This window comes from Sciurus vulgaris, assembly GCF_902686455.1.
Source record: "Sciurus vulgaris genome assembly, chromosome: 12".
Classification (NCBI taxonomy): domain Eukaryota; kingdom Metazoa; phylum Chordata; class Mammalia; order Rodentia; family Sciuridae; genus Sciurus; species Sciurus vulgaris.
The window spans coordinates 1,612,562-1,635,866 of record NC_136473.1 but is presented as its reverse complement, the minus strand read 5'-3'; the positions used below and the strand labels follow the sequence as shown (position 1 = coordinate 1,635,866).

The following is a 23,305-nucleotide window of genomic DNA, read 5'->3' as shown; positions in this document are numbered from 1 at the left end:
GGCACTCTGACCATGTGGCCATTTGGGGCCAGCCTTCCACAGGTGGCAGTCTCTGGGGTTTTCAAGTCTGCTGTCACCAGAACTCCAAACTGACCCACCCTCTTTCACTGTTAAGTGATTGGAGGACTTTGGGGTTCTCTATGTCTGACCTTATTTCGCTAAAACTATCCTGAAAAATTCTGCATACAAAAGTCAGAAACTCTGGAGAGCCAAGAAGAGAGAGTGCAGATGTGGGTCGAAGTGATTGATGTGTCTCACACTTCCCAGAGTGCAGTTGCTGTTTGTGACACACAAACACACACAAACAGCAGCCTAAAGACCTGCTCAGGGGACGACTGTGTCCCCTTGAGTTGACAAGCCACAGCATCATCTGGATTTGCTGGTAGGCTGAGGTGGGAACAGGGAAAATTGGTTCCATTGCACTTAGTGTCTGCAGCACAGCTGGGGTCCTGGGTGTGGCCCCTGGGAAGTCTGCACGCCATACCCTGGGAGGCAGGCCAGCACAGCAGGAGAAGACCAGGGAGGCGCAGGTTAGTTGGCTGCTGGAGTCTGCGCTTGGCCTGGTTAGTCCTTGCCCCGCGGCCTCAGACGAGGTCTGCAGCTCCCAGGAGTCTGTACCTATGCTGGGGACATTGTCAGGAGCCCCCGCTCAGAGGGAAGCCCGCCTTCTGGTGCAAGCTGGGCAGGAGCGCTTGCACAGGGGAGGCTGAGTCCAGGGCTGCCTGGGGCTCCCTGCTTCCTGGGAAGGAGTTCCCGCGGGAGAAGTGCAGCCCGGCTCCCGGGACTCCAGTCCCTGCTGCCAGCCTCAGGGCCCTGGGCAGGCTTTGCAGTTGAGCCTCCATTGCTGCCAGGAGCAGGGTCTGCCTGTCCTGTTGGCCAAGTGCCATGCACGCTGTGACACTCCCCAGCTTGCAAGACAGGCTGTCATGCCCGCATGAACAACTGAGAGGGGGTAGGAGAGCACGGTACTCTGCTGGTCTCAAGTTACCCTTGGGTTTCCTGGCTGCAGTCTTCAGTGCTGCTTTGTGACATGGACAGACACTCCGGGTGGTGCTGGTGGCATTGGTGCCGTCCGTCTCTCTCACCCCCACGCCCCCAGTAGTGTTGACATCGAGGCGGCAGCGTCTCAGTGGCAGGCAGGCTGAGTGTTCGGGACTCAGCCAAGGCCGATGTGCCCTGCCGGCACCACCGTGTGTGACTGCTCGGCTGGACCAGGCTGGGCCATGTCAGACCCGATTTCCTGCATTGTTCTTGTGGTAGATCAAGCCGGGAGCTGCTTCTGGGTCCGTTAGAGTCGTGAGTCCAATCTCGGAACACCTCTGACGCTCAGCCAACTGGGGACAGGCAGGACCTGCTCAGGGAGTGTCTCCCTCCTCACAAAGGAGGCCCAGGCCGTGGGCAGTGTGTCCACCCTCAGGCCATCTCCCATGTGTGCTCTGCTTGCTCTGGAGACTCCTGGTGACGGGGCTGTCATCCGGGGCGGAGCTTCACAGGCAGCCCTAGATGTCTCTGGCAGAGACACCCTTTCTTCGGGCCAGGCAAATGACAGAGGGAGGTGCCCTGGTGTGGCACACAGTGACCTCTGCTTTCTCGTGCAGGCTGCTCCTCTCGGAGGAGTTAGGAGCCCCTGCCCCCAGTGAGGCCAGGCCCCTGGGGGTCAGAGCCACACTCCCAGGCCCTGCCACCATAGCAGTGACAGTGCAGAGTGTGCTAGGCTTGGGCTGGCTGGACCCCTTCCTCCATGTTGGAGGGCTTGCGGCGGCGTGTGAACGCCGGAGCCTGTGTCCTGCCTGCCCCAGGCTTCACCTGTGAAGGCCGGTGGGAGCGTCGACCAGGACGAGGGCTTAAGTGGCTTTGCAGGGCTGGCTCTGTTCCCGGCCCTCGGCAGCAGACGTGTGCTCCAGGTCTCAGGATGGCCGTCGGGAGAGCGTGCCTGAGAGCTTTTTCCTTTGCCTGTGAGGTGGCTGAGCCTGCCTTCCTGTCTTGCTTCTCCGGTTGCAGGACCTTCAGCGTTGCTTACCTGGCTTGAACGTGTGCTGAGTCACATACAGGGCGGTGAGCCTTTCAAATGCTGAACCTTGAGACGCGGTGGGTGGTGCCTGTGAGCCTCGGTCTCTGAGAGCAGAACGCTGACTTTTGCCTGGTGGCCAAGCTGCCCTCCGAGGCGGGCCTTCCCTGCTGAGGCGGTGGTGTGCACGGGCTGCCCCGTCCTTGTTGCAGCCGTGCCCTTCTGCAGGAAATGCTGGGTCCTCTGAGCAGAGGCAGGCCTCCCACCCGCACAGGAGTACAAGGGTGTGTGAGCACAGACGAGGGGCCCTCACAGAAGCCGCCCTCCGAGCTCATGGAGACCGGTGCGACCGGGCGCAGCCCAGGTGGCGACTGCCAGGTCAGGTGGTAGAAGGCGTGGCGGGCCAGAAGCGGCTGGTCAGACAGGCCCTCATGCGCGCCGACTCCAGCACCAGCCGCGGCATGGATCCCCAGGGCCGGATCGAGGACCAGCGTCTGCGTGGGCTGTGGGCTTGCTCTTCCTGAGACCTGGTGTGGGGACCACTTCCCAGCCTCTGACGCACCCCGTGCAGCCCGCAGAGTGAGGTGTGGTCACCCACTTCTTTTTCTTCCTGTTAAGATGAGGGAGGACAGAATCGGGCCTGAGGGGTTTGCCCGGGCCCGCGGCTGCCCGCGCCCTCAGCCAGGCCACTGTGCACAGCTCTTCCTCCGTGTGCTCTGGGTGGTGGTCCGGCTCACGCGCAGCTGCTCTGGGACCACGCAGCAGGAGAGGTCAGCGTCCCTCTCCGTGTCCCAGGAGGCTTATCCCTGTGGCACAGCCGAAACGCAGCGTTGGGCTGGGTGGATGGATGGTTGCGGGTTTTGTGAGCCCACTGCCTCCGTCAAAGACTGGTGGGCTCTGCTGCCCGCCCTGCAGACACCTGTCCACTTTCCCTTCCTGGAGACGTCAGCCCAGGAGTCGCCCTCACTCTTCCCCACACAAGCGTGTCCCACGTCTGGCTGGGCCACAGCTGTTCCTGTGTGCTGTCCTGTCCCGTTAGAGACTGCAGAAACTCACACTCCCACCGAAGCTCCTGAGTCCTTGTTCTGTGCTCGCGCAGCCTGAGGACAAGTTTGTTGACTCTCAGGATGTTTTCTTTCTTGAGTCTCTAACTCAAGAACTCCACCAGCTGGGCTTGCTGCTCCTGGTCGAGTCTCCCCCAGAGAGCTCCGATTTCACTCTGGCTGTCCCCCGCGAGCCCCGCAGTGTGGCGCATTATGTGACCGTGATAACAAATTCATGGACTTTCAAGAACATTGTTCGGCCCATTTTACAAAGTAGAAGATGGTGCCAAGTAGGGCACAAAGACCGGGTGGCCAACGTGGCAGGTGGACTGGAAGACCCTCAGCTGGTGCTGTCAGTGTGGCATCATGAGGCACAGGCCACATCCAGCAGGGATGCAGGGCAGTCTGGTGTGGCGGTGTGTGCCCACGAAGCTCTGGCAGTGGGTGGGCACCTGCCCTGTCTCCCTCAGCACTGGAGGGGTGCTGTGTGTCAGGCAGGGTGTTGACCAGTGCACAGCCCAGGCCACTGCCCTGCTCCCGCAAACCCTGAACGCGGCCTTGTTTCCCTTGTCCTATTGCATAGCAGGGGCGGGTCCTGCCCTTCAGCTCTGGGGAAGTGGGAAGAATGTCCTTGCCGCCTACGATTTTCACTGACTTACACACGTGAAGTGCTGCATCTTACTTAAGGATCTAGCAAATAGTCTTAAAGCCACAGATTTAAGTGGGTGCCCACTGGGTCTGATCACGTGTTAATACGAGTTTCAAACTCCCCTCAGACGGCACAGTGAAGTAGCGTGTTCACAACTTCAGCCGTGGGGTTTTAAGCGGAACTTTCCAGTGTGTGGATCAGCGATTTCCCTGGCCCGTAGAAAACTGAGAGGGACTGTTCCCGTCCCACCCTGGCCTTCCGTCACTCTAAGTCGCACGGCGGGGACCTGGCAGGGAAATCCGTGTGCCCAGGCTCACGAGGTTTTAGAAGTCCAGCCTGATGCTCTCAGGGTGGACTACGCTCCGTAGGTGCCAGATGGATTCCAGGGTAGCAGCATCCCTGTCCAAGAGACCAATGGCCGGAGGTGGTCCTGCCCCGCCACATGGCCACCAGCTGTGAGAAGGGCAGACTCCAGAGCCCGGATGCTGGTCTTCGCAGAGGGCCTCGGTGTGGGGGTGCTGCCCAGTCCACAGGAGAGGCTGCTGCCATGCCGGGGCTCGGTGCTGAGCGTCCGCAGGCGGGGGTTCTGCTCTCAGCCCTCAGGGGGCGAAGCCCCGCGCGGGGCTTCTGCAGGGGAGGCGAGACCATCGTGACCCTGAGTGTTGCAATGTGAGACGCGAGGGTGTGCGTTTGGCAGAAAGAGCCTCTAAAGTGAGTGTGCCCGGTGCACCACAGCTAAGAAGTGGAGTCCGCCAGGTCCCCGTCAGCAGACGGCTGGGCAGGAACGCGTGACTTCACGCTGCAGCGGTTTCTACCACGAAGAACCAAATCCTGTCGTCTTCCACAAGGTGGGTGGGACCGGGGACATCGCGTTAAGTGCAGTAAGCTGGACACGGGCAGTCGAGTGCCACGTTCTCCCTGTAGGCAGACGCTAGACGTCCCGACCTGCTCGTAGACTAGTGGCTATGGAGGCTGGGCAGGGAAGCGGGCGAAGGGGAAGCTGGCGGGCTGGGTCAGTGCCCGCCCTACTGGAGGGGCCACACCAGGCTCCCTGAAGAGGTCCGATCAACACGTGTTAACCACGGGGGTTCTTAGGACGCCGCTGCCCTGGGGTTCCTCCTCTTCTGCCAGAGTTGTGAACTCTCAGATGACAGACTCCGGTCTTCTCGCTCTCGGGCTGCTGGACTTGTGTGTGGTGGGGAACGTTTAAAGGCCAGCGTCCGGTCAGCTAGCTGGAGGATACCGCCTCCAAGGTGACGGCCCTCTGCTTGGTCGCAGGAGCGTGGCTGGTGCTGAGTCCAGGGCAGCAGGCCCCGCACAGGTGGCCCCGCCCAGGCGCAGGCCCTTGGCAGATCTGCCCCTCCCTGGCGCTCCGGCTCCTCCTTTGAGTTGAAGAGTTGAAAGCATGAAATTTCTTAAAGTGTTTTGAGCTACAATATGCTGTTCTAAGGATTTTTAAGAGGAGCTGTGTGAAAATGTAAAGGAGAGCAAACAGTCTGGATTTTGAAGTAAGAGGTGAAGGTGGTCGTCCAGGTCTCCTTCCTGGGCCCGTGGACACGGCACCTTGCCCTCTCTGGGGACGTCGAGGAGCCCTGGCTTCCGGGGTGGGCCTCCCTGGCCTCCTGCACGTGGGGCAGGGCAGCGTGCGGCGCCTTTGCCTGCCCTGTCTTCACCCTCTGCTTCCTTGGCCGCAGCTCCTGAGGAAGAGGCACATCGGGAACGACATCGTCACCGTGGTCTTCCAGGAGCCGGGGGCACTGCCCTTCACCCCCAGGAGCATCCGCTCCCACTTCCAGCACGTCTTCGTCATAGTAAAGGTGCACAACCCCTGCACCGAGGGCGTGTGCTACAGGTGAGCCCCGCCGCACCTCTCCAGGGCCTCGCCTCCGCTCTTCCTCTAGCTGCCAGTCAGTTTCCCCAGACTCACTCGACTTCCTTCTGTGAGAAATAATCACCTCCTTCCTGTTTTGCCCCCGAGTCAGAGGTGAGAAGAGGGTTGGGGATGTGGCTCACCGGTGAGTGCTTGCCCACCACGTGCTGGGCCCGTCCCCATCCCCAGCACGTACACATGCACATACACACGCAGGCATGTCCTTGGTTTGCCCCAGGACTGAGCCCAGCCCTGCTGGCCCCTTCCTGAAATGGCACCAGCCTCCAGGTCGGGCAGCGTGGCCATGGGAGTCCTCCCTTGGAGAAGTGAGCCCAGTGCACTCCACACTCTTCACCAAAGGTCCTGGGGACTCGTCCCAGGCAAGGCTGCCCAGACCCGGCATCCGGCCAGCTGTGTGGCCTGTGTGCACCTTGGGGCCCGAGACCGTGCTGACTGGCCTGCTTTTACTCCACACTGGTCTGGGGCTCTGTCGAGCTGCAGCTGGACCGCCGTGCTGCATGGTGCGGAGCGGCCTCCTCCCACTGCGGGTCGCAGTTTCTCCGGGTGGCTTCTGTGGCCTCACACCCCGTCTGGAAGTTGAGGGTCGCAGCACCTGCTGCAGAGTGTGGTCATGAAGGTTGGGTGTCTTAAACTGAGCCAGGCGTCCCCAGCATCCCTGGTGTTCATTCAGGGTCACTCTCCTGTAGCCTTAGAGCAGTTGTGGCCAACACAGCTGTCCTGCAGGGCAGCAGCCACACCTGAAAGGCAGAGGAGCAGTATGCAGCACGTTCGCAGCCTGCAGCCGCCGGCCAGCAGTTCTCAGCTGAGTCCCTGGCGCAGAGCGCAGGGTCCTAGTGACTAGTGACGGGAGTTGGCCTCCCTCCACAGCAGAGGCTCTGCCTCTGCCCCCACAGCAGCTCTCACGCCGTGGCTGAGGACCGGTGGCCTGAGTGCCCGGGGTGCTTTAAGGAGAGGACGTGTTACAGCATTTCCTGTATAAAATGGCATGCTTAAAATCCAGAATACCCGTGCAGACAGGCCAGGTGCGTTGGCTCTCCCAGGGAACTGTTAGTTACCGGGAGTGACCCAGAGTCCTGCAGGAAGGCCTGGAAACTGAACCTAGAGCCCGCTTACTGCCTGCCGTTTCCAGGCCAAATCGATATTCATCTATCTGCTTAGCATGAGGTGTTCACCAGCACAAAAGTCTTAAAGGAATATCCATTTTTTTCTTGTAGACTTGTGGTTTTAATTGAATTACCAGAATAATTTCAGTATTTGAGCAGCACACTGCGTTATCGTTCTGTGACGGAAGGCAGCTGGGGGCATCTGCGGGACAGTCACTGATGTAAGCAGCCACTCTGTGACTGCGAAGGTGACAAGGTGACCTTGCTGATGGGGTTAAAGGCACAGTGGGTGGAGTGCCTCAGGCTCGGAACCACCTAACCATGGGACCGAGGCAGCGCCGATGTCTGCTGCAGGGTGGACCTGGCACGTGTCAGGCAGACCCAGAACTGCGGCTCATGCTCTTGTTCTCCTTCTGTTTTCAGCGTTGGTGTTTCCAGATCCAAGGACGTGCCACCATTCGGTCCCCCAATTCCCAAAGGTGTAACTTTTCCAAAATCGGCAGTGTTTCGGGACTTCCTTTTAGCCAAAGTGATCAACGCAGAAAACGCAGCCCATAAATCAGAAAAATTCCGAGCAATGGCCACTCGAACAAGGCAAGAGTACTTGAAGGACCTGGCGGAGAACTTCGTGACCACTGCCACAGTGGACGCCTCTGCCAAGTTCAGCTTCATCACCCTGGGTGCCAAGAAGAAGGAGAAGGTGAAGCCCAGGAAGGACGCCCACCTGTACAGCATCGGAGCCATCATGTGGCACGTGGTGGCCAGGGACTTCGGCCAGTCAGCAGACATCGAGTGTCTCCTCGGGATTTCCAATGAGTTCATAATGCTGATTGAAAAGGACTCCAAGAACGTGGTGTTTAACTGTTCCTGCAGGGATGTTATCGGGTGGACGTCGGGACTGATGAGTATCAAAGTGTTTTACGAGAGAGGAGAGTGCATCCTCCTGTCTGCGGTGGACGGCTGCGCCGAAGACATCAGGGAGATCGTGCAGCGCTTAGTGGTAAGGACACGTTTCCTGCTTCCCACCCGACACACCAGGCCGCGCTCGGGAGATCCTACCAGGGTCCAGCCCTTGGGGAATGGCTACTCCTTGCGGACACAGCTTAGTTTTAATGCTGGTTCTCGAGAGTAGCTGAATTCTCAAATGGTGGAGGGGCAGCCATCTGAAACGAGGAGCGTTGAGCCAGTGTTCACAGGACCCTAGGTCCTCCCCCTGTGGTATTTGGAGGAGAACAGGAGGCTCCCGTGGGTGGTTGGTGGTGACTGGCACACCTTCTCAGAGTGAGCAGTGGGCACAGAGTTGCTGTTCACGGGGGCGAGTCTGTCTGCAGCTTCAACTCTGCATGTTTGTACAGCAGGTATTTTTGTTTAAATATGTTAAATATATTAAATATATTACTCATTTTTATAAAATCGCCATTAAATTAGAAGAGCCTACTGGACAGGCGTGCCCTGAGGTGTTTTGTAGACGTGGTTTTCAGTACACAGTGTTTGCTCCCAGTTGTAACAAAGGGCGGTTCAGATTTCCGTTAGCATATATGCCGTAGGGCGAGGTGGAAAAGCCCAGCGTGCTTTGGCCATGGGACCTTCTCATGTAAATTTCCCTGTAAAAGAATGTGTTACTTTTAATTAGAAAAACAGTTAAGAATCATGAGAAAAGTTGAAATCGTTTCCATTCCTGGTCCCCTTTCCTCTCACCAGATGCAAGTCTCCCTTTTGTTATGAAGCCCCATGTAAGTGACAGTGAGGTCACTTCCATGTCTGGTGACTTTGGAGAGATGTTGTGTCCCTGTGCAGACACTTCCCCATGAGGGCCTCAGGGCCTGGCCAGGCGTGTGTGAACGCAGATGGAGCGTGGGGACCATCGGCCCGTGGTCACCCTGTGTGCTCACAGGACTGGCTCCTGGGCTGCACTGCGGGTCTCGGCCCTTGCCAGGCTCTTGGTAGTCACAAGGACTTCTTTTCAGAAGTCATCATCTCAGTCACAGTCTGCCCCTAAAAGTGCAGCACAAATTCCACGTCCCCAGCCACCAGAACACGCCTTCCCCGAGTCTGCGCACTCCTCTTCCTGGACCTGCCTTGCCGGCTCCCGAAGTCGCTAAGATACCAGCATCAGGGATGTGTTGGAGGCGGATTCGTGACTTCAGATACTGCAAACAGACCACCCCAGGACCAGCGAAGGGCCTCGAGCCTGAGGGTGGGCACAGAGTGGCAGTGATGCGGGGCTTGCCTCGTGGTGGAGGAGCTGGGAGCGACCGGCATGCCAGCTGGTAGGCTTGGCACCCATCGCATGGACAGGCGTGCTCACAGGTGCCTGCTAGGCAGTGAAGATGCAGGACAGGGTGGGGGGCACACGCCAGAGTGACAGGCAGGCTGGCCCGTGGGTGTGCCACCTGCGAGTCCAGCAGGGCCCGCGTGGAAAGCCCCCCGTTGCTGCCTTAGAATCTTCATGGTTTTGAGTAGCTGGCCCGTGTTTTTAATTTGGGCCCACAAATTGCATAGCCATCCCAGGGACATGGAGAGGTGACCACTGTGCTCCTATGTAACCGAGTCCAGGTGAGTGTACAAGGGCTTCAGGTCCGTGGGGAACATGGTCTGTAGGCCGAGCGGTGTTCAGAAGCAAGGAGCAAATAGACAACGGACAAAGTGGAAGTGGGGAGGTGGCGCCTCGGCCACAGGTGGGGTAGCGTCTCAGATGTCCTCCGGAGCTGCAGCTGCGGAGCAGACCGGGAGGGGAGGGAGGGGAGGCTGCGCTCGGAGCAGAGGTGCTTTCTCAGCAGTTGCAGGTCAGTTCCGTCCATGACCTTGAGAGCGTCCTCTCAGAACTCTGCGTCCGCACGCCCCGTCCTGGGAGAGGCAGACGGGCGGTGCCCACCAGAGGCTGCAGTCCCACAGCGCCAGGCGCAGTCCTGCTCTCGTCCCACGGCATGGCCGGGCCTCTCCTGGGAAGGGGCCTTCCGTTAAACTGGAACCCCCAGCCCCTGGCCCGCGACTGGGTTGTGAGGCCCCCGGCTCGAAATCGCCCACTAGAAGGTGACGTCCCAGTCACCAGATGGCCTGTAACGAGCCTGCGTCTCCCTTGGGTGGCCTGGTATGCTTTCCTCAGTGCATTGCTGGTATCTGGTGCCCAGTGGGAAGAAGCCACTAGTCCTGTTCCTTCCTGTGGGCCTACACAGGCTCCCCCTCCTACTCCTGGTGCTGCCCTTTGCCCGCGCCCAGCCCCAGGCATGGCTGGAGGGCACGCGGCCTGCAGGCGCAGATGGCCCTGTGCTGCCCACAGGAGTGCCGTCCTGCATGGCGCCCATGTTAACAGATGGCCAGGGAGGCTGGCGGGCCTGCCCCACGGGTGATCTGAGGGCCCTCACCACCCGCCCAGCACTCCCAGGAAGGGCAAGGGACAGAGGAGGCAACTCAGGATGCCCACAGGCTGTCCATGACCCTCCTGATGCAGGGCTGTCACCCAGCCTTAGCTCCCCAGTGCTTTGGGCCACGTTTTTTATAGTTGGATGAAATTGCCTGATTGGTTTCAGGGCTTGAAGGTCGAGGTGCTTCAGAGCCCAGCAGGCAGCAGAAGGCGCTGAGGGAGTGGGCAGGCTGCGGGCGGCAGTGCCGGGTCGCGCCCCTTCCCCTCTGAAGGGGACCTCGCTGTGCTTGTGCGGCCTTTGGCTGAGGCGGGGCCCGGCTGTGCTGAACTTGAGGGGAGACAGGACGGGGCTTTCTGGCCGGCCCCTGGGTGCGGAGGGGCGGCCCGAGGCCCACCTCACAGAACTCCCCCCGCAGATAGTGACACGAGGCTGTGAGACGGTGGAGATGACCCTGCGGAGAAATGGGCTGGGCCAGCTCGGCTTCCACGTGAACTTCGAAGGCATCGTTGCTGACGTGGAGCCTTTTGGCTTCGCCTGGAAGGCCGGCCTGCGTCAAGGGAGCCGCCTGGTGGAAATCTGCAAAGTGGCCGTGGCCACGCTGACCCACGAGCAAATGATTGACCTGCTGCGGACGTCTGTGACCGTGAAGGTGGTCATCATCCAGCCCCACGAGGACGGCTCACCCCGCAGGTAAGACCCGCAGGCCAGGCAGGTCACGTCGCTGGGCTTCTGTCAGGTCTGGTGCAGTCCCTTAGCACAGGGTCGGAGCCTCTGAGGACGGAGGGGTGCTCTGAGGGTCTGCCCTGGCTCAGCGGCAGGTCTGTGAGGAGACCTCCCCAACCGGCACCACCCCTGACAGGCCACGTGCTTGTACCTGGCCAGGCGCCTTTCTGTAGCATGACATCCTTGGTGCTGATCAAGAGGCCTGGCACCACCACTGGGTGGCTGGGGGACCGAGGTCACCACACGTGCTGTGTGGACGCTACTCTGTCAGCCCGAGGTGCTGACCTGGTCCAGGGGTCCTCAGAGCCTGTCACAAGAAACACAGGAATGGAAATGGCTACCCTGGGAAGCTCAGAGATGCCCAGAAGGAGGAGGAAGGAGAGGAGAGGGACCGAGGAGCAGAGGAGAGGACCAAGGAGGAGAGGAGAAGACTGAGGAGAGGAGGAGAGGGACTGAGAAGCAGAGAGTAGAGGCCTGGGAGCAGAGGACAGGGCACACATGGCGCAGGCTCCAGGCTGCTGGGCTGGGGCCGGTGGTCGGTGTCTCAGCCCCGGCGCTATCTCCCCTAGCCCAGGTGGAGGCTGCGGGCAGCGGGGAGCTCTGGCCTCGGAGGCAGGTTAGGATCCAGGTCCTCATGGTGGGAATCGGCGATGCTCACACTTCCGCTTCCTGTCTGAGGGCTGGGGCCCATGACACCTGCCTCCTGTCTGTCACGCGGCCTTGAGAAGTGATGTCTTCCAGCAGTTAGAACCCACTCGCAATGTCAGTGCGCCACATTTTAGTTCAAAAGCAGAAAGTTTTAGGATTATACTTTCCCCAAAATGGCAGGAGCCCTGTGCCCACTGGACTGGTGGGCATCAGTCAGCCGTCCTCTTCCACCTTTTCCTAAGCCCCCGCCACGCTGCCTGGCCTGTGGCCCCGGCGAGCTTGGAGTGGGCTGCACTTTCTCAGTTCCGTTAGTTTAACTCCAGTGGACCCCACATGGCTGATGCCACCACTGGGATGGCTCAGCTCCATGCCGTGGAGTCCTGGAAAGCCGCCGGTCCTGACCCACTCACCCTGTGGTTAGGGTGCAGGATTTCACATTCTGCCCTCTGGGCCTTACCACTGGCACCCAGCCTGACCCCAGTGCTTCCTGTTTGCCCATCATGTTGACAGATAGGTTGGGCCTGCTGAGGTCCCCCTGGGGTCCCAGTGCCATACCAGGGAGACGACGGGCTGCTGCTGAAAATCTGTTAGGACTTAGAAGCTAAAATATTTTGAAAGCAAATATCTTTAGAGTAAATTTTAAGTTAGTTATCAGGAATTTTTCCGTTGAGTGAGCTTATACCTTCCCTGTGGAGGTGTAAGTCATGACATGGTGAGCGTCCGCCGTCCCGGAGGCCTGATGGTGTAGGAATGAATCTATTCCTGTTATCTGTCTTTGGGTTAAAAAGCAACAGTCTTGCTACTTGTAAGGTTTTGGTCTGTTGTTGCTCAGTAAGAAATTTTTCAAGCTTTCAAGAGATCTAGTTAATAAAAATGGTCATTTTATTTGGTATTTACAACATATAATTTAGAAGAAAAGAATTCCCTAAGAAATACTGAATTGTTTTCAGCTGAAACAGATAAACAAGAAGTATCATTTCAAAACTCGAGCTGTCGTGTTTGTTCCCAAGAACGCGTCTTTTCTCTGATAGGGCCACTGGCCCACTTGATCTGCCACAGTAAATTCTAGTTTTCATGCAGATTCTCTGAAAATATCCAAGGTATTCACTTATGGTTTTGCTCTTTCTTCCTAAACGTCTCACAAAAGTCGTCTCCAGAGTGCATGGTTTTATCCCCCCATTAGTCTGGAGTGACCATCATCTGGACGCTACCCGTAGCCAGAAGGCCCAGAACCAGCGTGTTGCCTGGCAGCAGCACTGGGCAGCAGCCACCTGCTGCCCATGGTCCTGCAAGACGGGCAGCTGTGAGGCCCAACCAGTGGCCTTCAGTACACTTGGAGTCAGGGCCGCCGGCTCTGGGCATCCAAACCCGAGCGTCTTTTGTGGTCGTTGTCGATGTTTTTTTTGTTTTTGTTTTCATGTTTTTTTTATGTGGTGCTGAGCATCGAACCCAGTGCTTCACACTTGCAAGGCAGGTGCTTTACCCCTGAACTATAACCCCGCCCCCTGAACCTGAGCGTCTTAATGCCGGGCCGCGCTTTGTTAGTGAGGGCCGGCTCTCTGCCTGCCACCGTCTGGTGCTGACAGAACGCTTGCTCTCCTCCCTGTGGTGTCCACACGGTTAGATGGCTGCCGAGTGTGAACCGCCATTCCCTGTGCCCTCTCCTGAGGGCCAGCCTGCTGCCCCATAGGCTTGTGACGAAACTCTGCGAGGGCAGAGAGTGGCATCGAGGCCTCACTCGGCTCAACTGAGAAACGACAACGCTGGCCTTTTAGAAGCACCTTCGCTGTCCCGGCACCTCGGCACCTCACAGTGCTGCCTGGACACCCTCGATTCGCAGCATGGGATTACCTCCCGCTGTCTTTCTCAGATTGGCTCTTAGCCTTTGTCAGGAGGAAGAAACCCCTTTAAACGGGCAGGGCCTGCGTGTGTACAGATGTGACTTTTTCTATTAAGCGATGCTCACTGTAACCGCCCAGAGGACTGCAGAAATGGCTAAGCTGGTCGATGGCAGGTGTTAATAAGCACTGTGAGAAAAGCTTCAGTTCACCATACCTCTTACAGAATCAGTGGAGCCCGTCCGCTCCGTCGGCAGCAAGAGAAGCCCGTCAGCTAGCCTCTGGGTTCAGTCTGTCCCAGGTCGCAGGTGCCTGGTTATGGCTTGGCAGCAGCTGGACTTCATGGAGTCTTTGGTGAAGCATTTATATTGAACCAAAAGCCTCCTGTGTTATGAGGTCCAGCCAGGGTGAGGACAGTCCTCTTGAAAGGAGGACAGAGGCATCTCTAGCTTTCCTTGTGGAATCCCAGGGAGCAGGGGCAGGGAGGGCCCCCGGGATGCTTGTCAGAGGTTGCCTGCTGAGGCCTGGCTGAGTAGAGGCCGCCCCTGCACATCCGAGCACGGGAGGCAGAAGGCTGTGACTCAGCACCAGGGGCCTTGCTGCCGTGTCGTGGGGACACTCAGCGGAGGACCTCCTCCAGAGCACCGGCTCCAGTGGGTGTGTCGTCTGTCTCCGTCGCCACATAGTCTCAGTGAGGCCTGTGGAGACTCACAAAGAGTCTTTTGGTACCTAGTGGAGATGGAGCCGAATGTGGGCACACTATGCGCTGCACGCAGTGTGCACACAGCAGAACGTGGACACTCTACGCACTGCACCCAGTGGGAACGCAGCAGGTCACGGACACTCTGCCCACTGCACCCAGTGGGAATACAGCAGAAGGTGAGACACTCTACCCAGTGGGAACGCAGCAAAACATGGACACTCTGCCCACTGCACCCAGTGGGAACTCAGCAGAACATGGAGACACTATGCACTGCACCAAGTGGGAACGCAGTAGAACATGGACACTCTGCCCACTGCATCCAGTGGGAACGCAGCAGAACGTGGACACTCTGCCCACTGCACCCAGTGGGAACTCAGGAGAACGCGGACACTCTGCCCACTGCACCCAGTGGGAACGCAGCAGAACATGGAGACACTATGCACTGTACCCAGTGGGAACGCAGCAGAACGTGGACACTCTGCCCACTGCATCCAGTGGGAACTCAGCAGAACGCGGACACTCTGCCCACTGCATCCAGTGGGAACTCAGCAGAACGCGGACACTCTGCCCACTGCACCCAGTGGGAACTCAGCAGAACATGGAGACACTATGCACTGCACCCAGTGGGAACTCAGCAGAACGTGGACACTCTGCCCACTGCATCCAGTGGGAACTCAGCAGAACGTGGACACTGCCCACTGCATCCAGTGGGAACTCAGCAGAACGCGGACACTCTGCCCACTGCACCCAGTGGAAACGCAGAAGAACATGGAGACACTATGCACTGCACCCAGTGGGAACGCAGAAGAACATGGAGACACTATGCACTGCACCCAGTGGGAACTCAGCAGAACGTGGGCACTCTGCCCACTGCACCCAGTGGGAACTCAGCAGAACGCGGACACTCTGCCCACTGCACCCAGTGGAAACGCAGAAGAACATGGAGACACTATGCACTGCACCCAGTGGGAACTCAGCAGAACGTGGACACTCTGCCCACTGCACCCAGTGGGAACTCAGCAGAACGCGGACACTCTGCCCACTGCACCCAGTGGGAACTCAGCAGAACGTGGACACTCTGCCCACTGCACCCAGTGGGAACTTAGCAGAACGTGGGCACTCTGCCCACTGCACCCAGTGAGAACTCAGCAGAACGCGGACACTCTGCCCACTGCACCCAGTGGGAACGCAGAAGAACATGGAGACACTATGCACTGCACCCAGTGGGAACTCAGCAGAACGTGGGCACTCTGCCCACTGCACCCAGTGGGAACTCAGCAGAACGTGGGCACTCTGCCCACTGCACCCAGTGGGAACTCAGCAGAACATGGGCACTCTGCCCACTGCACCCAGTGGGAACTCAGCAGAACGTGGAGACACTATGCACTGCACCCAGTGGGAACGCAGCAGAACGTGGACACTCTGCCCACTGCACCCAGTGGGAACTCAGCAGAACATGGAGACACTATGCACTGCACCCAGTGGGAATGCAGCAGAATATGAACACTCTGCCACTGTACCCAGTGGGAACTCAGCAGAACGTGGGCACTCTGCCCACTGCACCCAGTGGGAACTCAGCAGAACGTGGGCACTCTGCCCACTGCACCCAGTGGGAACTCAGCAGAACGTGGAGACACTATGCACTGCACCCAGTGGGAATGCAGCAGAACATGAACACTCTGCCACTGTACCCAGTGGGAACTCAGCAGAATGTGGGCACTCTACCCACTGTACCCAGTGGGAACGCAGCAGAATGTGGGCACACTATGTGCTGCACCCAGTGGGAACGCTGCAGAACGTGGGCATGCTATGTGCTGCACCCAGTGGGAACTCAGCAGAACATGGGACACTTTGACCACTGCACCCAGTGGGAATGCAGCAGAATGTGGGCACACTATGTCCTGCACCCAGTGGGAACGCAGCAGAATGTGGGCACACTATGTGCTTCACCCAGTGGGAACTCAGCAGAACATGGGACACTCTGACCACTGCACCCAGTGGGAATGCAGCAGAATGTGGGCTCACTATGTGCTTCACCCAGTGGGAACTCAGCAGAACATGGGACACTCTGACCACTGCACCCAATGGGAATGCAGCAGAATGTGGGCACACTATGTCCTGCACCCAGTGGGAGCGCAGCAGAATGTGGGCACACTATGTCCTGCACCCAGTGGGAACACAGCAGAACGTGGGCACACTATGCGTTGCACCCAGTGGGAACACAGCAGAACATGGGACACGCTGCCCGCTGCACCCAGTGGGAACACAGCAGAAGAATCAGTAGTCCCAGGGGATGTGCTGTCCAGTTTAATAGACGAGTACCTAAAGAGAGTGCGAGTCCGTGAGTGAACACCAGGACGGTGCCTGGTGTTTCTTCTTCTGAGTACCATGGATTTGACAGTCTGAAAGCCTCTTCATCCGGTGTCAGGCACGTTCCCTGCATGCCATTGGTGCCATCGCCGGCTGTGGGGAGGAACTTCCCCGTGCCCGCCCTTCCTGTGGGCCTCTGCTTACCCTGAATCCCCTCCTGGACAAGGGGTCTGAATCGTGCGACGTTTGTGGGTCTCTGTGGGCCTCTACGGTGCCTCCTCCCAAGTCCCTCCCGCTTTCCCTCTCTCTCCGCTTGCTGAAGCTGGACTCTGGACTGGCCTGGTTTTTGAATGTCTTCCTCCTTGCTCTTTTTGGGAGAGAGTTCCTCGGTTTACCTTCTGACTGTCTTAATAGAATCACAGTTTCAGATTTGGCATTGTGGCTTTAAATACCAAGAGTTCCTCCTTATTCTCTGAGGACCTGGTTGGTGGATGAGTGTCACTGCAAGGCCTGGGTGTGTCCTCTGACAGGGCATGGCCTGCTCCTCTTGGAAGGAAACGTTGTGAAGCAGGGCTGGAGGAAGGAGCCCTGGCCTGGGCCCGTCTTTCCAGGAGAGCCTGGCTCGGCCTTTACTGTGCCCCTGCTGCCCACAGTGCTCCAGGCCTGGAGTCTGCATCCTTTAGGAGCCCTGGGTGCTCGCCCTTGCCTCAGAGGTAGGGGAAGGGCTGGCTGCCCGGGTGCCCTTGGGACTGCAGGCCTGGGGCCAAACTTCCCTTGGCGGCCCGCTTTCTAGGCAGACCCAGGTCTTTAGCCCCTCCTTCCATGGCCCCTGCTGTGGCTGGTGCCCACCCCGCCCCCGGTGTTTCTTGGGGGCCTGACGTTGCCTCTGTTGTCCCCTGCACTCCCTTGGCCTCCGCCTTCCTGGGCTCTGTTAAACCCTGCGTTCTTCTGCCCACCTTCCAAACTCACACGCATGTTTTAGTCTCGTGAATCTCCACTTCCTGTTCACAGTTGAGGTAGTTTGTCTCTTGTTCAGTTTTTCACGATAATTTTGAAAAAGACGGGAATGTTTTTACTCTATTGATAATGGAGGCATGCTCTTTTAAGGAGTAGTCCTTACTCTAGCAGAGGTAAGGGCGACTAAGAGTGTTCATGGTGACCTAGAATGTCTAGGGAGAGCGCCAGCCTCGACCGCGGACGCTAACGGCATGGCCCGTGTGGCAGATGGAGTGATTTCCCGGTGCTCAGATCTGAGACTGCTGTCGTCCTGTGCCCTGCCCCCTGCCCAGACGGCTCTGCAGGCTGGCTGGGAGGAGCCTGATGGTCTGTTTGCACTGTGCAGTTAGTGGGAAACTTGATCCTGCTTTCCAGGCTGAAGGTCTTGAGGGACTGACGAGTCATTTGGGCACATGGATGGCTCTCTAGGAGGTGACCCAGGGGAGCCCCAGTGCTGACTTCAGAGAGTGACAAGGTGAGAACCACACCAGCTTGGCACAGGGCCACTGAGGCTTTCCTGGACTAAAGGCTTTTCAGGCTGTGTTTTTCATGTTTCTTAGACTCTGGAAAAGTGGTATGTGACTGATTTCTGAGTACATGACTATAGTTTCCAGTCTCTGATACAGGTGAGGCATTTAAAATCTGTTACAGCTTATCATCCACGTTCAGTACTCTTGATGCCGTATGTACATAGTGGTTGAAGATATATTCTCCTCAGCCCTAGAAGCATGCAGACTCCTGGAGAGGCAGGCCGGCCGTGCGCAGTGCCTGACGGTAATACCTGTGCACTAGCCAGAGTCTAAAGCATGGAGCTAGTCACAGACCGGTCCATCCTGGACTGTGAGTAGGGTCATCACAAGCCAGAGGTGGGGCTCTGTGTGCAGTCACGTGGCTCGTGTCCAAAGGTGCCTTCCCTGGGGGCGGGTGAGCCCTGAAGTCCAGCCACTGCCACCCAGGGCACCTGTGTGGACACACACCTCTTTTCAGATTCACACCATGGTCTGCTGGGCTTTGCACTTGTCTCTTCAGAGTTGGCAAACCTCATGGGGGTGAGATTTGGGCAAAGTTGGGAATCGCATTGCCAGTCAGGAGCCACCCTGTGGCTCCAATTGGGAGAAGACAAAATGTGTGCAAGGGACTCTGTGTAGACCAGGTTATTATTTGGCGGGTTCTTCTACAGCAGGAATATCTAATAGGAATATTTAATGTTGGATTTTCTGGTAACCTTAACAAAAGACTTATCACCAAAATATTACCATTTCAACATCCTACAAGTGTTAAACAGTAGTGGGATAGTTTGTTTCTTTTACACTTAGAGAGTGTCTCCATTCCGAAGTTAAATTTTCATCTTAAATACTTACTGTTGAGATTGCGTGAAACCTTTTGTCGAAAAGCCTATTCATATTTTCAAGTTATCCCAAACTTACTTAATAAAATGAATCCAAGCATCAGTTGAAAATGTAAACCAATAAGAAAGAAGCCGTCTCCTGTGCCCACTGCCCCATCCTCTGGCATGCATTGCCTTGTGGGCTGTTTGGCAGCGGGATCCTGGAGGCACTTGGGAGAGACGGCCCTGGGCAGGGGCCATGGAGTGAGTCCCTCAGCCATGAAGAGGTGTGAAGATTTTGGATGAGACCCTTGTGGGGGTTTGTAGGATGAGGGTCAGGGAAGGACAGAGGAGCCAGTGCGGGCCCACCAGCCCAGGCCTGGGCCCTGAGTGGACTGACCACGGCACTCAGCAGCTCCCACAGGGCACCTGGACAGAGAGAGCATGTCTCCTGCTCGTTGGGCCCCAGAGCTCAGTGGAGGTGAGCTGGGCGTGGTACTCCTCGGTGGAGGTGAGCTGCTCAATGGGTTTGGGCACATGTGACGGTTGCATAAACAGGAAAGTGGGTGTCTGCCTAAGAGGACCATGGAGCCCGGGGCTGGCCACGTCCCCGGCATGTGACTTTGAGAGGGAGTCTGGTGTATGTGGGTTTTGGGTTCTTCAGTGACAGCAGAGGAGTAACTTACCACTCGGCAGCCACGGTGTCGGAGAGGCCTCTTGTGCCAGGTGTGGATCCTTCCCCGGGTCCCCGGGTGGGGGACAGCCACCCCTTAGCACTAAGGAGGTGCTGAGTCTGAGTAGCCACGCACCTGTCCCGCTCCTCCCAGCCTGGCACAGTGGCCTGGTGATGGCCACAGGCCGCCTTTCAGTGGGAGGAGAGCTGAGCCACCTGGGAAGTGACGCCTTTGTCAGCGAGAGCTCCTTTGGGCAGACCCACTGCCCGTTTGTCCTGAAGGCGCTCTGGCACCCCTCAAGCCGCGGCTCCAGGGCGCCCTCACCATCCCCGCTGGCCAACAGGGGCTGCTCCGAGCTGTGCCGGATCCCCATGGTGGAGTACAAGCTGGACAGCGAGGGCACGCCCTGCGAGTACAAGACCCCCTTCAGGAGGAACACCACCTGGCACCGGGTGCCTGGCCCTGCCCTGCAGCCCCTCCCCAGAGCCTCCCCCGTGCCCAGCACTCCTGACCGCCTGCAGTGCCAGCAGCTGCTCCAGCAGGCCCAGGCCGCCATCCCCCGCAGCACCTCCTTTGACCGGAAGCTGCCTGACGGTACAAGGTAAGGCTGGTGCCACCCTAGGGATGGCCCTCGTGGGACTCCAGCTGGGCGCTTGGAAGCGTCAGTGTGCTCTGAACGCTGCCAGGCAGGCAGGCCTCAGAGGCGGGCCCTGGGTTCAGCCCTCTCCATCCTGCCCTGGTGCTGGTAAGATGCTCACATGCCCTGAGGCTTCAGCCCTCCCCTTCATGGGACCCTCCCTGTCCGCTGGCCCTCCAGACCATCTTGGGAGGATTCCCAGAACTGCTCTGTATGTGCTTCCGGAGAAGCAGGAGCATAACCAGGTGCACAGGAGACAGGTCCCCGTCTGGAGGCACCTGGAGTGTGAGCAGCTCTCCGGTGCTCGGTCCAGGCAAGAGCTGATTCTGAAGTCAGCTTCTCAGTGAAAGAAGGCAGGTGTTTACCGTGACTCTCAGGAGCGCTGGGAGCTGGTGCTGTGTCGGGCGTAGCAGTGACCTTGCCCTGCTACAGGGCATGGTGCCTCCTGTTTTGACTTATGGCTGTGGAGGTGCAGGAACGTATAGCGAGGCTTGTGAGGCGCTGGCCCGACTATTGTCAGCATGGGCCAGGAGACAGCTGCCCGGGCTGGACTCCACTCCAGCACACTTGGCGTGCCATTCCCTGGGGCCTGTCACTCCCCTCCAAGCCCCAGTTTCCTCATCTGGCAACTAGGCACGGTAACGAGACTTCATCAGGACGTGCTGAGACTGGGCTCACAAAGGTGACGTGCTTAGAAACAGGCCTGCCCCAGAGCGAGCCTGTAGGAGTGCTAACCAGGATCCGTGCCGTGAACGCGAGGGTACCTCGTGCCCGCAGATGCAGGAACGCTGGGGTCTGGGTCTGCTTGCTCCGAAGCCTGCTGGGGTCACCCACCACCCAGCAGCTGTGGACAGAGGCGCTTCAGCAGGCCGCACTGGGGAGGCGCCTGCAGGAGGGCCCTTGCGCAGGAGCACCGCGGGGTTCCTGTAGCCGGGGCCGAGCACGTCCCCTCGAGTGCGTTTCACAATGCCACTCATTTTTGTGAAATGAAAGACAACAGGATCCCATTCAGTAGACGTGTGAAAAACAAATAGTTTTGCCAGATTTCAGTCTCGCTTTCTGCACAGGATCTGGTGTGGCGCCAAAGCGCAGCCTGCACAGAGCTCCGCGTGGCAGGAGTTAGTGGTTTTCCTGGCAGCCCTAGGCCGTGTTCCTGGTTTGCCCTCGTTCACTGGGGGTCACTCCCTGTGCTTTGAACCTGCAAGTGGAGGACCTGGCCTGTGCAGATTGCCCACTGGAAGCTGCCTGGAACCTCCGCACAGCACCAGTTCCGGGTTAATGCCCTGCGGTTTTCTCTGTTGACACTGCCTTGTGGTCTTCTTCCTCCTCGTCACTGTGAAAGTGAAGTTTTTGTCCCACAGTTCAGGTTGCGGTGCCGGGCAGGCACTCAGTGCCCCAGTGATGGCTCTGCTCTATCTTTCAGAAGCTCTCCCAGCAACCAGTCATCCGCCAGCGACCCTGGACCCGCTGGGAGTGGACCCTGGAGACCACCAGTGGGCTATGACGGGTACTGCCTGCTTACCTTTCTGCTCTCCTTGGAGGACTGGTGTGGCCTGTTTTAAAACATTTACTGTGCACCTCCTGCACGCACAGGCCATGTGGGGAATGTCTGCCTTCAGTACGCATCTGGTGCAGGGCAGTGAGCCTCTGCGGCACCAGCAGGGCCTGTGCTCCGGGCCCGCCTTTGTGCTTCTTTTTGGTGAGGAAGGGTTTTCTCAGCGTGAAGGGTAAGGATTTGGGGACTCTGCAGATAGCCTCATGGGTACTTCTCCCTCACATAAGTTGCCAGTGAGGAGCCACCACTCAGAATCAGAGAAAGGAAACGGGTTAGGTGCCCGAGGCCGACCCCCACTGGGGAAGCAGCAGAGTCACCTTGACACACGTGACTGAGTGGCCCTGGTTGTGCAAAGGTCTGCAGAAGCCAGCAGCTCAGGCACCAGAGCAGCTCTGGGCACAGACACTGAATCCCGAGCCCAGACCTGTGCACTGATGCGGACCCAGCACGGCCCAGTTCTGTCCCGAAGGGGCGCCTTAGGTCTCTGCCTCCGCAGGAACTCAGCCTGGCCCAGCACCATGGCTTGAGCTTAGGAGTAGGTGGTTCTTGTGTGGATGGTAGACAGTTCCTGAAAGCTGTATGTCAAGTAGTTTTTCTAAGTTGTTACTTACTAACACAAGGGAGGTTTCCTTCTTCTGGAATAGGTAGGAAGTCTTTTTCTGACTTTCTGTGCACTAGGATCTGTGACCTGGATTCTGGAAGTAAGGATCACATTGTAATGTGAATAGTTCTCTTTCTTTCCCGAGAGTATATTTTCCTACATTGGGTTTCCATGAAACAGAGCCCACGTGGATATAATCTAGAGTTAATTGTATTCTTTTCCTTAGAACAATGTAACAAACAGATGTGTGAGTGTTCTGGGCACAAGGGAAACAGCCAAAAGCAGGGGTCCTCCCGGGTGGCAGGGCGCTGGCCTGGGCGGTCCCTCAGCCCCTGCCGCGGTCAGCACTCCACCTGTGAAAGCTGTCACCAGTGCCCTGGACCCTCAGTGCCGCCAGAGCCCCGATTCCTGGTGCCTTGGTTTCTCTGGCGGGGTCGGGAAACTGCTGCTTGTGCGTCCCCCAGAAAGCAGCTTCCCTGAGGGCTCTCTGCCCTGCAGCCCGCGTGCCATCCCTGCCCACAGGTGGGCTGGCGGAGAGGTGCTCAGTCTGCCTTCTTCCCAGGTGCCAGTCCCCTCTGCTGCCTGAGCACCAGGCCCCAGGCCCTCTGGAGTGTGACGGAGCCAGGGAGCATGAGGACACCGTGGAAGGAAGCCGGCTCCCAGGTAACGGGGACAGAGTGACCACCACTGCTCCCTTGCCTTCCGGCGTTCGTTCAGCCCATGACCGGTGGGCATCTCCTCACAGGCTGAGGACACCTCCCGGGTCTCCTGACAGGAGGGTGTGACTGGGGTCTGTGGTGGCTGGAGCTGGCTGGGTGGCTCTGGGTGGCTGTGGTGGCTGATGGTGGCTCTGGGTGGCTGTGGTGGCTGATGGTGGCTCTGGGTGGCTGTGGTGGCTGATGGTGGCTCTGGGTGGCCGTGGTGGCTGTGGTGGTTGGTGGTGGCCGTGGTGGCTGGCGCTGGCTCTGGGTGGCCGTGGTGGCTATGGTGGTTGGCGGTACCTGTGGTGGTTGGCGGTGGCCGTGGTGGTTGGCAGTGGCCGTGGTGGCTGGCGCTGGCTCGGGGTGGCCGTGGTATATTGCTTGTGGAAATGGAAGCTGTCCTCTGGTGGTTATTCTGCCTACTCTCGTGGCTTATCCGTTGGTAGGAACGGGAAGACCTGGGACCACAATCTGCTCATGTTTACCAAACCTTGTTCTTGGTCCTGTTTTCTTTCTTTGCTGACACTGGAAAC

General features: G+C 58.2%; 1 protein-coding gene across 1 annotated transcript in view; it reads left to right on the top strand.

Moving 5' to 3' along the window:
- The window catches only part of SIPA1L2 (signal induced proliferation associated 1 like 2), a 124,900-nt gene that overhangs the window by 76,516 nt on the left and 25,079 nt on the right, over positions 1–23,305 (top strand). The window contains 6 exon segments of the mRNA XM_079106489.1: positions 5,395–5,552; positions 7,118–7,694; positions 10,475–10,749; positions 19,622–19,879; positions 21,339–21,422; positions 22,634–22,734. Coding sequence (XP_078962615.1) covers positions 5,395–5,552; positions 7,118–7,694; positions 10,475–10,749; positions 19,622–19,879; positions 21,339–21,422; positions 22,634–22,734 — 1,453 coding nt within the window.